The following is a 14166-nucleotide window of genomic DNA, read 5'->3' as shown; positions in this document are numbered from 1 at the left end:
GTAATTGTAAGGTCAAATTAAAAGTAATATTTAAAATTAATGTTAAATTGAGAGCTAGCTTAAAGTTTTTTGTACTCGTCGACTTTAATGGTTGAATTAAGACTTTGTAAACCATATGGGTACTTTAATACTTGATTATAAGCCGAACTATATAAATTAAAAATATATAATAATAATAATTAAACTGAAACCGGTTCACGGGTATCTATTGATGTACCCGTGAATGGGTTCCAGCAGGCGTTCTATATGAAATCAAATTTCTCCAAACGGCCTCTACGTGTTGGATCCATATCCCCACGCACGCCTTTGTAAATGACCGGGCTCGAAAGACCCGAGAGTTTTAAAACGGAGATACAAATAATAATTATTTACAAAAAAAATGTACTATCTTATACGTTAAATATAAACATAGACCAAAATAAGTCAAATAAATTGAATTATAAATAAAATTGTGCTAGTAGTTAATATGAGAATATACGTGGAATATACCTTAAATTTTTTTAACTCGGGTCACATTCAAACTCGTTTCATGAGAATTCTAGTGAAAAAAACGTATACCGAATTTCGCTCAAACGAAACTTGATGAAATACATTAATTGTTTTCTAATTTATTTTTTTAATTTTATTCGATGTTATATTTAAAAACAAGCACTCATAATGTATCTAGAAAAACCTTGATTCGTTAGTGGCACGAAATAGGAGACACACGAAAAATAAAATGACCGCTATTTCGTGAGTCGATTTATTGCAATTTTAAGGTATTTCTATGCATATATTCAGTCTTTTTTCTTATCAAATCAATTACTAAGGAACCCACAGACACACTCCCAAAAACTTTTATTCGAATGGGTTTAGCTTTTCCTTCCTATAAGCTTAACAAGTGAGAGCGCGCACCTTACGCCTAAAAAAAGTGCACGCATACAACACAGCTCGCGGCCGTCTGACAGTTTCGACCGTCGTATTACTCTCAGTTTAATCACTAAAATATTGGTTATTATTTTATTGAAGAGATTAAATAATACATTTTTTTTTTCATATGTATAATTTGAATAAAAAATATTTGAATTCCTTATTATTTGCGCCAGAAACAAAACTAACGAAATAACGTACTAACACGAACTTGGGGCCCTTTACCTTATTTATGAAATATTTTTATTGAATATTGTATCACGTCCAAGGTCATATTTTACTTTTACAGTATTTTGTGTGTTTTATTAAAAACGAAGACTTATACTCACATTCCCTAATACTGTACCTTTATTTTCGTAATTTTTTAATGACTTCATTGTAAATTTATCATTTTTTGTTGAAAATAACCGTAACCGATTCTAACCGATATTCGGTTATTTTTCGGGCATAACCGTAACCGAAACAGGTTATTAAGTTCGACCGGTTATTGCATTCCCTACAGGGCAAGCTATGCTGGCGCCATCTGCTAAATACTTTGATCGGCCAACCCCATTTGTGGCGTTTTCCTTGGATATGACACCGTAGGATTGTGAACCCGTTAGTTTATAATCTAACGTAGGTTAGGTTAGGTTAGATTGTAATCTCCCTACCGTCCGTTTATAATTTAACTAGCGATATTATAAACTGACGACTGACGAGTGTTTACAATTTTACGGTGACATATAATTATATTGCCTAATCCCACTGCGACCTCTCGATAAAATCATGGATTCGTCAATCGATAAATTAATATTCTCCCAGGACTATACAATTCAGTCATTCTATGATTAAAATAACTAAACAATGAATCTAAATTGTCCTGTCCAAACCTTAACCATCTAAACATAATTAAAAATCTGTTACGCGAAATATAAAATGTACGAACTATATCTTTCTATTTTCGCACCGTGAACCACGTTCGATGTGTTGCCTCCCTGTCACACTTACGTACGAATTTACAAGTGCGACAGAGAGGCAATACGTCGAACGCGTTTTGCGATTGGTCTTGGTGTAGGTACGTCAAGGTACGTATTTTTACGTAGCTGGCGTACTTAAATAAAGATGCGTTATTAGAAAGCGTGTCCTTGGCAAGTGTTGCCAACATAACGCATTTCATGTCAAATCTAGCGGATTAGAATAAATCGTATCCCACCCATGACTCGTGGGATTGGGGATTGGAAAGCGCTCAGGCCCGGTGTATTTGCCTTTCTTTTGCTAGAATAATACGCAAGAGCGATAGAGAGGCAAATAGACGATCGAACGATAGAAATTGTTCGCGGTAGCTTACCCCCAGGTCGAGTCAAAGGGCCTACCGAGAAACACTAAAATCGAAATTTCGTTGTCTGCCTCTCTATCACTCTTAAAGAGGCAGATAACTACATTTTTCAATTACCTATATAAAGTTTTAGCATTTTTTTAGCACATTTCAAAATTATCTAGCATATTTCTGGCATAATCTAGAATCTAGACATAAGTCTGGTATTTTTTCAAATTCCGAGTTGGCAACACCGTGGAAGAAAAGGGAAACCACTGATACCAGTCGCAAGAGAAAACAAACGAGCGTCGGCACGTTTTTGCTATGGCGGTGTATTAAAAATTGTTTAATTGTGAAAAGACTATCTGTGACGGTTCTGTGTCTGTGTATTAAGTGCCAGGAACCTCGGAACATTAAATTGAAGCATCAACAAGAGCGGGGGCTCTGCCCCTGACCACCTTTGGAGCCGGCTTCCATCCCATTACGAGGCGGTTATCAACAGGTAACTACTGTGTTATTTGTTTGTGTAAGTACCTAGTTGATGATATGTAATTGCCTGAACATATATATCTATGGGTTGGTGATAGGTAATTAAATTAAAATAATAGTTGTTAACAGAATAAATATTTAATTTTGTTCTATACTAAAATCATTCATTTTCATTAAAGATGTTCGTCAAATCTATTATCCATTTAAAAGTTTAAATGGTAGGCTTGTCTGGGAAAGAATGTGTCGCGGCCATTTTGACGTGAAATGTGATTTGCTAATTTGCAAATGATTAAAAACCGGCCAAATGCGAGTCGGACTCGCGCACGGAGGGTTCCGCACCATCAAAAAAAATGAGCAAAAAGATCCCTTAAATATTTATTTTATTTTATTTTTAGTATTTGTTGTTATAGCGGCAACTGAGATACATCATTTGTGAAAATTTCAACTGTCTAGCTATCGCGGTTCATGAGATACAGCCTGGTGACAGACGGACGGACGGACGGACAGCGAAGTCTTAGTAACAGAGTCCCGTTTTTTACCCTTTGGGTACGGAACCCTAAAAAACTGACTGATTAAAGGCTTCGTCACACAGGCGCGTTTTCCGGGCGGGGCGTGAGCGTTTTATATGTAAAAGCGGATGGATAGGAATCATTCTAGATTATATCTTCATAATTTTTCATACTTAAAAACACTGAATTAATAAAATTATACTAATGCAGCAGGTGCCCAAAATATAATAAGCAGACAGGTGGTTATCTACCTTGTTTATAAATATTAAATAAATAAATAAATTGTAAAAAGTCTCAACTGAGCTGGCATCTTTCTTGCCACCATACACTTACTATAAGTATATATTAGAAAGGGAATATACTATTAGAAAGGGAGTACTGCCATATCCTTAGCACCATCCCATAGGTGCCATTTTAGATATGAAATTTAGCTTAGAGTCTATTCGGAAAGAGAAGAATAGTGAAACATATAAAAAATAACTACAAATGTATTTTACATGACTGAAACCATTTTTTTATTTTTTGTTACAATTTAAATTCTTTAAGTAATATTTTACAGGCGTTTAGAAATTTACAACATGAACTGGTCCATGGATGAGGGCCTAGACAACATGATCATCAGTGGAGCCCTGTACGGAGTGCCTATTGCTGTGGTGCGGGACCGGAAGCAGTTTGGCAGGATTGCAACCACTGCCAAACCTGTCATAACAATTTACAACTGTGTAGGGAATGTTATATCAAAGATTTTGGTAAGTAATTTATTTAATATCTAAATTCCCTTTTAAAAATATTGTTAACAGTAAGTTAAAAATGTTGTTAACCACACATTTTCAAGTGTCCTGTTAACCTCTGTATTCTTATATCCCTGATCCTTAATCCCTAAATAATATTAGAAATGCTAAAGAGGTACCTACTCTCAGTCTGTCTGTTTTCACGCTTAAACATCTGAATCAATTAGCATATTACACAAATGAAAAATGCCTTTACAAGGATTTGACCCAGGCATTGTAGTTTGAAACATACCATCATCTGTGATATTTGCAGTGGAACAGCGGAGTCCTGGTCCACATGGGCTGGTCGGACGGGGAGCAGCTGCTGTGTGTGCAGGAGAGCGGAGATGTGCTCGTTTATGACATGTTTGGCGCCTACCAGAAGACATTCAATATGGGGCAAGAAATTAGGGACACTAAGGTACCTATCATATTCTACTTATACATAAGGATATATTTATGTGTGGGTGTGGGGTAAGTGTGGCTGGCCTTTACAACTTTAATTTGAATTAGATATTTCTATGAACAAAAATAATTACTTAGCTAAACACACTGAATTTACCTAAATGGACTACTGTGTTTATGTAGAAATAACTATATAAAATAAAATGACTCGATTTTATTACTCTTTACTTAACTAAGAATGTACTAGAATGAATGGTACTTATATAATGCACAGTTATACTCGTATTATATGTGCCGATGCATTTTTCCTCCCCTACTCTACTATTATATTCCCTACTATATTGTTTATACTGTTTGTGAACAGGTCAGCAAAGCACAGCTGTTCCCAAATAGGACTGGCTCTAACACCAACCGCTGAGCAACATCTCCGAGCCCAAAGTCAGGCCCGTACCAGATCTGCCACGTAAGTTGTTCAATTTGTTATATTTATTAAAATAAAAAGTGTAATATAACATTTATTTTTATGTTCAACTTGTTTTTAGGGTACCCCAAAACAAAAGGAAACAACTAAACCCTTATAGGATAACTATATTGTCCGTCCGTCCGTCTGTCTGTCAACGTACAATTATCCTTATTACAATAATCCGTACTATGAATATTTTAAACATACTAGAAAGTTAAATGGTGGGGACTAGAGACAGGTTTATTCCTATACACAACTTGTTCTGTGCGTGGCTTCTCTTGTTTCTATGTGTACCTGGCAGTACTGAAAGAGAATGAGCTAAGTATTTATTATTTATGACTGTGACTGTTTTAGATTCAATTTGTTTACCCCAAAATCAAGCAAACTTACTATCCGGTATCACAGAATAAATAATAGTATTATCATACAGAACGGCCACGCACCGCCCCGCCCCGACTCTCATTACCTCGCCCCGCGACATGAATTTTTATCATTTTATTTGTAATGAAATGGAATTTTGATGTTTAATTATAGTAAGTTGGTTTGCTGCTGACGACACATATTGCTGATTTTTGACAGGAAGTACCACCCGGAAAATTTTGATGTTCTGGCAAATAGTAGACCAGTCGGTCATAACCATACGATCCGAAAAAACTCTAGGGGTGTCACTACTTAACAATCGCAAAAAAAATATTGAACTTTTAATTTTGTCTTAGTTTTCTATTTTTTATGACAATAAAAAAACATTTAAAGTGAAAAACTGTCACAATGTCACAAATAGGATGTTGATACTTAGCATAAATATTCGTCACTAGAAGAGGTAGCCATAAAAAAAAACAACAGGTTGCACTCCGGGAGTGCCGACAGAAGTGAAAACTCAATGACTAGTCCAAAATGTCTGCAGCACTATGTATAATTGATCCATCCTCCTTTCTATTGAAAAACTTTAGTTACGAAATTGCTGGTCGCAGGTTGTTGGTGAGCTTGTTTAAAATTTGAAATTCAAATTTATAGCGTTAATTGTTTAAAATTCGAATAGAAATTGTAAAGTTACCTTGCAGACCTCGCATCTTAATATATTTGGTCATGATATTTTCAGTTTTATTCACCAGTACTAGAGTTCACTTTTATTAGCGATATCATCAAGATGTCGCTTTATTGAATTATGTCATTGAGTTTTTCTTTATTGATTTAAATGCCATCTAAATGAGTGGCCATCTAAACCTTACGGTCACATGATCGCCTTACGGTCACGTGATCGCCTTACGCTGTCTTGAGTTTATCATTTTTTCCCCACCTCAAAAAGTGCCCAGCGCCGCTACAGAAGTTTTCACTTCAAAAAAACAGTCTGTTTAACGCAAGGGCCGATTTACTACGGAAAGCCGACTATGGCCTTTATACGATTTTATGATCTTTTGTTACTTTTTAAAATAACCATTGCCAATTGTTTCAGATGACGACACAGAGACTGTAAGGAACGTTTGTCTTATGCTTCTGGCATATGTCAGAAACGTATCGCCGGCTCGAAAACGGAAAGGCGCAGTGGCTCTGAAGTTTTCTCGCGCGGAAATATGCGACGGATTTTTCAAACAAGTGTCATCAGAAGCACATGTCATTAGCTACATAATCGAGAAGAGAGAACAATACATGAAATAGAAGTGGACTATGCAGCCATTTGTTATTTTACTATTTTTTGTTACTATTCGTACACTCAGTATTTTTTTGTATTTGTCTATTATTCTTTTGGAACATATGTACACCCTTAAAACATGTCTTAAATCAGAAATAATAGTAACACAATTTACAATTACAGAAGTAACAAGTGAATGTCATTATTGTTTTAGTCACTAGAGTCCTAGATCAGTCAACAGAGTGATCACTACCTGTGAGCGTCTATCAAATGGTGTTCTTATGTTGTAGAATCCCAATTGGATAAAAACCCACAGATCATTACATTCTTCGGGATAGCAAGCTCCGGTTGATTGGTATATTTTAAAGACACAGTCTATGGCAGTTACAAGTTTTTCGAAACGGTAAACAGTTTCGTTGACGACAACGTATGCAGCGTTTACATTCGAGATTAAAAAAATACCCAGTAGTTACCACTATCTTAGTTTGGTGGTAAAAGGTGGGGAAAAACATCCCAGTAGTTACCACTGGTAACAACGTGGTGGTAACTAGTGGGAATAAGCCTTGATCTTAAGCATAGTATTAATATAGTACTTTTGTTTGTAATAGGTATTAAAATAATGGTCAACAATAATCTGTCATAAAATGTTGTAAAATAATACAGTTTCAAACTGATTAGTTTATGTTAGTTTGTTTGTAATATTTCTATTGACATAAACATTGGAAACACTCAAATGCATATTTTTTTCTAATAGCTCACTTCAATTAGCAGTCCTTTACCTAAAAAAATTGTATCGTACTTGAATAGGTTTGCTTAAATAGGTACTTAATATTTGTAAAGCTCCAAGTAGTCCAAACGGACGACCGGTCTGGTCTAGTGGATAGTGACCCTGTCTGCTAAGCCGATGGTCCTGGGTTCGAATCCCAGTAAGGGCATTTATTTGTGTGATGAACACTAATATTTGTTCCTGAGTCATGGTTGTTTTATATGTATATAAGTATGTATTTATCTATACAAGTATGTATATCGTCGCCTAGTACCCATAGTACAAGCTTTGCTTAGTTTGGGGCTAGGTTTGATCTGTGTAAGATGTCCCCTAATATTTATTTATTTATTTATTTATTTAATTATAAGTTAATGCGGTTTTTTACTTTATTAAATTGAAGAATCATGCAAAACTACGTTTACGTAATCTGCCATGTAATTCTCTAAGCAATGTCGTTCGTGAAATCCATACTTGCATTGATATTAAACCTAAAATTTGTTGTCAATGATGTTGATAGGAGAATATCATGGCTGGACAGGTGCGATAATGGCTCAGGATCAGTAAATAAAATGTCATCCTACGTATGTTGATAAGTTGGCCAGGTACCGTACCGTATAATATTTATTGTACTATTATCGTGTGTCCTAATAGGTCTACATAGTAGCTTTGTATAATTATAATGGTATAGGGAGTATTACTGCAATGTTCTGCCGCCAGAGTGCAGCACTAGCACAAACTGTAAACCATATAAGAGTAGCTTATAATATACTATGCCGTAAACAGTTTTTAGACCAGTTTTCACAGATTATTTGTTACGAACAAATATGACATTGATGCATCGAGGAGGTTTGTTTACTGTTTGTTCTAGTGGCGCCCCCCCACGCAGTTTTGCGTAATATTGCCTATTATACTTAATACTTACACTAGATAATATTTATGCTGGTCAGTTGTCGTACTGATTTGGGTTCTAGCCTCCCGAGTCCCGCTTGTCATTTTTGCAGTTTTGAATTTGGAACCTTGTAGGTACCTATTTTATTTTAATCTAAAATTCGATTTGGATTAAAGCCTTTATAAAGGCCTCAGGGACTCGGGAGGACTTTATTAAAAACGAAGACTTATACTCACATTCCCTAATACTGTACCTTTATTTTCGTAATTTTTTAATGACTTCATTGTAAATTTATCATTTTTTGTTGAAAATAACCGTAACCGATTCTAACCGATATTCGGTTATTTTTCGGGCATAACCGTAACCGAAACAGGTTATTAAGTTCGACCGGTTATTGCATTCCCTACAGGGCAAGCTATGCTGGCGCCATCTGCTAAATACTTTGATCGGCCAACCCCATTTGTGGCGTTTTCCTTGGATATGACACCGTAGGATTGTGAACCCGTTAGTTTATAATCTAACGTAGGTTAGGTTAGGTTAGATTGTAATCTCCCTACCGTCCGTTTATAATTTAACTAGCGATATTATAAACTGACGACTGACGAGTGTTTACAATTTTACGGTGACATATAATTATATTGCCTAATCCCACTGCGACCTCTCGATAAAATCATGGATTCGTCAATCGATAAATTAATATTCTCCCAGGACTATACAATTCAGTCATTCTATGATTAAAATAACTAAACAATGAATCTAAATTGTCCTGTCCAAACCTTAACCATCTAAACATAATTAAAAATCTGTTACGCGAAATATAAAATGTACGAACTATATCTTTCTATTTTCGCACCGTGAACCACGTTCGATGTGTTGCCTCCCTGTCACACTTACGTACGAATTTACAAGTGCGACAGAGAGGCAATACGTCGAACGCGTTTTGCGATTGGTCTTGGTGTAGGTACGTCAAGGTACGTATTTTTACGTAGCTGGCGTACTTAAATAAAGATGCGTTATTAGAAAGCGTGTCCTTGGCAAGTGTTGCCAACATAACGCATTTCATGTCAAATCTAGCGGATTAGAATAAATCGTATCCCACCCATGACTCGTGGGATTGGGGATTGGAAAGCGCTCAGGCCCGGTGTATTTGCCTTTCTTTTGCTAGAATAATACGCAAGAGCGATAGAGAGGCAAATAGACGATCGAACGATAGAAATTGTTCGCGGTAGCTTACCCCCAGGTCGAGTCAAAGGGCCTACCGAGAAACACTAAAATCGAAATTTCGTTGTCTGCCTCTCTATCACTCTTAAAGAGGCAGATAACTACATTTTTCAATTACCTATATAAAGTTTTAGCATTTTTTTAGCACATTTCAAAATTATCTAGCATATTTCTGGCATAATCTAGAATCTAGACATAAGTCTGGTATTTTTTCAAATTCCGAGTTGGCAACACCGTGGAAGAAAAGGGAAACCACTGATACCAGTCGCAAGAGAAAACAAACGAGCGTCGGCACGTTTTTGCTATGGCGGTGTATTAAAAATTGTTTAATTGTGAAAAGACTATCTGTGACGGTTCTGTGTCTGTGTATTAAGTGCCAGGAACCTCGGAACATTAAATTGAAGCATCAACAAGAGCGGGGGCTCTGCCCCTGACCACCTTTGGAGCCGGCTTCCATCCCATTACGAGGCGGTTATCAACAGGTAACTACTGTGTTATTTGTTTGTGTAAGTACCTAGTTGATGATATGTAATTGCCTGAACATATATATCTATGGGTTGGTGATAGGTAATTAAATTAAAATAATAGTTGTTAACAGAATAAATATTTAATTTTGTTCTATACTAAAATCATTCATTTTCATTAAAGATGTTCGTCAAATCTATTATCCATTTAAAAGTTTAAATGGTAGGCTTGTCTGGGAAAGAATGTGTCGCGGCCATTTTGACGTGAAATGTGATTTGCTAATTTGCAAATGATTAAAAACCGGCCAAATGCGAGTCGGACTCGCGCACGGAGGGTTCCGCACCATCAAAAAAAATAGAGCAAAAAGATCCCTTAAATATTTATTTTATTTTATTTTTAGTATTTGTTGTTATAGCGGCAACTGAGATACATCATTTGTGAAAATTTCAACTGTCTAGCTATCGCGGTTCATGAGATACAGCCTGGTGACAGACGGACGGACGGACGGACAGCGAAGTCTTAGTAACAGAGTCCCGTTTTTTACCCTTTGGGTACGGAACCCTAAAAAACTGACTGATTAAAGGCTTCGTCACACAGGCGCGTTTTCCGGGCGGGGCGTGAGCGTTTTATATGTAAAAGCGGATGGATAGGAATCATTCTAGATTATATCTTCATAATTTTTCATACTTAAAAACACTGAATTAATAAAATTATACTAATGCAGCAGGTGCCCAAAATATAATAAGCAGACAGGTGGTTATCTACCTTGTTTATAAATATTAAATAAATAAATAAATTGTAAAAAGTCTCAACTGAGCTGGCATCTTTCTTGCCACCATACACTTACTATAAGTATATATTAGAAAGGGAATATACTATTAGAAAGGGAGTACTGCCATATCCACTTTTATTAGCGATATCATCAAGATGTCGCTTTATTGAATTATGTCATTGAGTTTTTCTTTATTGATTTAAATGCCATCTAAATGAGTGGCCATCTAAACCTTACGGTCACATGATCGCCTTACGGTCACGTGATCGCCTTACGCTGTCTTGAGTTTATCATTTTTTCCCCACCTCAAAAAGTGCCCAGCGCCGCTACAGAAGTTTTCACTTCAAAAAAACAGTCTGTTTAACGCAAGGGCCGATTTACTACGGAAAGCCGACTATGGCCTTTATACGATTTTATGATCTTTTGTTACTTTTTAAAATAACCATTGCCAATTGTTTCAGATGACGACACAGAGACTGTAAGGAACGTTTGTCTTATGCTTCTGGCATATGTCAGAAACGTATCGCCGGCTCGAAAACGGAAAGGCGCAGTGGCTCTGAAGTTTTCTCGCGCGGAAATATGCGACGGATTTTTCAAACAAGTGTCATCAGAAGCACATGTCATTAGCTACATAATCGAGAAGAGAGAACAATACATGAAATAGAAGTGGACTATGCAGCCATTTGTTATTTTACTATTTTTTGTTACTATTCGTACACTCAGTATTTTTTTGTATTTGTCTATTATTCTTTTGGAACATATGTACACCCTTAAAACATGTCTTAAATCAGAAATAATAGTAACACAATTTACAATTACAGAAGTAACAAGTGAATGTCATTATTGTTTTAGTCACTAGAGTCCTAGATCAGTCAACAGAGTGATCACTACCTGTGAGCGTCTATCAAATGGTGTTCTTATGTTGTAGAATCCCAATTGGATAAAAACCCACAGATCATTACATTCTTCGGGATAGCAAGCTCCGGTTGATTGGTATATTTTAAAGACACAGTCTATGGCAGTTACAAGTTTTTCGAAACGGTAAACAGTTTCGTTGACGACAACGTATGCAGCGTTTACATTCGAGATTAAAAAAATACCCAGTAGTTACCACTATCTTAGTTTGGTGGTAAAAGGTGGGGAAAAACATCCCAGTAGTTACCACTGGTAACAACGTGGTGGTAACTAGTGGGAATAAGCCTTGATCTTAAGCATAGTATTAATATAGTACTTTTGTTTGTAATAGGTATTAAAATAATGGTCAACAATAATCTGTCATAAAATGTTGTAAAATAATACAGTTTCAAACTGATTAGTTTATGTTAGTTTGTTTGTAATATTTCTATTGACATAAACATTGGAAACACTCAAATGCATATTTTTTTCTAATAGCTCACTTCAATTAGCAGTCCTTTACCTAAAAAAATTGTATCGTACTTGAATAGGTTTGCTTAAATAGGTACTTAATATTTGTAAAGCTCCAAGTAGTCCAAACGGACGACCGGTCTGGTCTAGTGGATAGTGACCCTGTCTGCTAAGCCGATGGTCCTGGGTTCGAATCCCAGTAAGGGCATTTATTTGTGTGATGAACACTAATATTTGTTCCTGAGTCATGGTTGTTTTATATGTATATAAGTATGTATTTATCTATACAAGTATGTATATCGTCGCCTAGTACCCATAGTACAAGCTTTGCTTAGTTTGGGGCTAGGTTTGATCTGTGTAAGATGTCCCCTAATATTTATTTATTTATTTATTTATTTAATTATAAGTTAATGCGGTTTTTTACTTTATTAAATTGAAGAATCATGCAAAACTACGTTTACGTAATCTGCCATGTAATTCTCTAAGCAATGTCGTTCGTGAAATCCATACTTGCATTGATATTAAACCTAAAATTTGTTGTCAATGATGTTGATAGGAGAATATCATGGCTGGACAGGTGCGATAATGGCTCAGGATCAGTAAATAAAATGTCATCCTACGTATGTTGATAAGTTGGCCAGGTACCGTACCGTATAATATTTATTGTACTATTATCGTGTGTCCTAATAGGTCTACATAGTAGCTTTGTATAATTATAATGGTATAGGGAGTATTACTGCAATGTTCTGCCGCCAGAGTGCAGCACTAGCACAAACTGTAAACCATATAAGAGTAGCTTATAATATACTATGCCGTAAACAGTTTTTAGACCAGTTTTCACAGATTATTTGTTACGAACAAATATGACATTGATGCATCGAGGAGGTTTGTTTACTGTTTGTTCTAGTGGCGCCCCCCCACGCAGTTTTGCGTAATATTGCCTATTATACTTAATACTTACACTAGATAATATTTATGCTGGTCAGTTGTCGTACTGATTTGGGTTCTAGCCTCCCGAGTCCCGCTTGTCATTTTTGCAGTTTTGAATTTGGAACCTTGTAGGTACCTATTTTATTTTAATCTAAAATTCGATTTGGATTAAAGCCTTTATAAAGGCCTCAGGGACTCGGGAGGCTAGAGTCTGATGAGCGAAAAAAATGAGTTTTGACATGACGATAGTATCAACCTTCAAGTTAGTTCCTTTACCTACCACGACTCATGTTTTTTCGCACAAACTCTTAATAATTGTGTTTTACGTATGTACATACACTGTGACAGGTACTGTACTTGCTCAGGCAAAGTATATAACGGTGCGGCCTATGTATGTATGTATCGACAGGTACCGTAATTGCTCAGGCAAAGTATATAATGGTGCGGCCTACGTATACTTAAACGTATGCCTGACAGGTAACTTACTGGCTCAGATCCAGTGTATAATAGAACATCCTACGTACGTAGCGTAGATATGCCGGTGAGGTACCGTACTGATTCTTGTCCAGTATATAATGGAATATCCCACGTATGTAGTACAGTCGTCATCAGATATATCTGAGCGGCCAGCGAGCTCACAAATATCTGAACATGCCTTTATTGTCAAGGTGTTACAGTGCGTGTTCAGACATTTTTGACCACCTCGTCCGCCCCGATATATCTGATGGCGACTGTACTACGTACGTGGGATATTCCATTATATACTGGACCAGAATCAGTACGGTACCTCACCGGCATATCATCGTACGTAGGATGTTCTATTACACACTGGATCTGAGCCAGTAAGTTACCTGTCCGGCATACGTATATACGTAGACCGCACCATTATATACTTTACCTGATCAAGTACGGTACCTGTCCGGCATACGTACATATGTAGGCCGCACCATTATATACTTTACCTGAACAAGTACGGTACCTGTCCGGCATACGTACATACGTAGACCGCACCATTATATACTTTACCTGATCAAGTACGGTACCTCTCCGGCATACGTACATATGTAGGCCGCACCATTATATAGTTTACCTGAACAAGTACGGTACCTGTCCGGCATACGTACATACGTAGACCGCACCATTATATACTTTACTTGATCAAGTACGATACCTGTCCGGCATACGTACATATGTAGACCGCACCATTATATACTTTACCTGATCAAGTACGATACCTGTCCGGCATACGTACATATGTAGGCCGCACAATTATATACTTTACCTGAACA

General features: G+C 36.5%; 2 protein-coding genes across 9 annotated transcripts in view; both read left to right on the top strand.

Annotated features, from left to right (window-relative positions):
• LOC134794278 (CUGBP Elav-like family member 4) overlaps positions 1-14166 on the top strand; it is an 883344-nt gene that overhangs the window by 290935 nt on the left and 578243 nt on the right. The gene's annotated exons all lie outside the window — the stretch shown is intronic.
• LOC134806029 (vacuolar protein sorting-associated protein 16 homolog) lies at positions 3623-6925 on the top strand. The gene is made up of 4 exons (XM_063779239.1): positions 3623-3950; positions 4246-4392; positions 4741-4839; positions 6293-6925. The coding sequence occupies exons 1-3, from the start codon at positions 3780-3782 to the stop codon at positions 4792-4794; spliced, it is 372 nt and encodes a 123-aa protein (XP_063635309.1). The 5' UTR covers positions 3623-3779; the 3' UTR covers positions 4795-4839; positions 6293-6925.

This window comes from Cydia splendana, chromosome 1 (genome assembly GCF_910591565.1).
Source record: "Cydia splendana chromosome 1, ilCydSple1.2, whole genome shotgun sequence".
NCBI lineage: Eukaryota > Metazoa > Arthropoda > Insecta > Lepidoptera > Tortricidae > Cydia > Cydia splendana.
The sequence above is the reverse complement of the archived record's forward strand: the minus strand, read 5'-3'. Positions and strand labels throughout refer to the sequence as shown.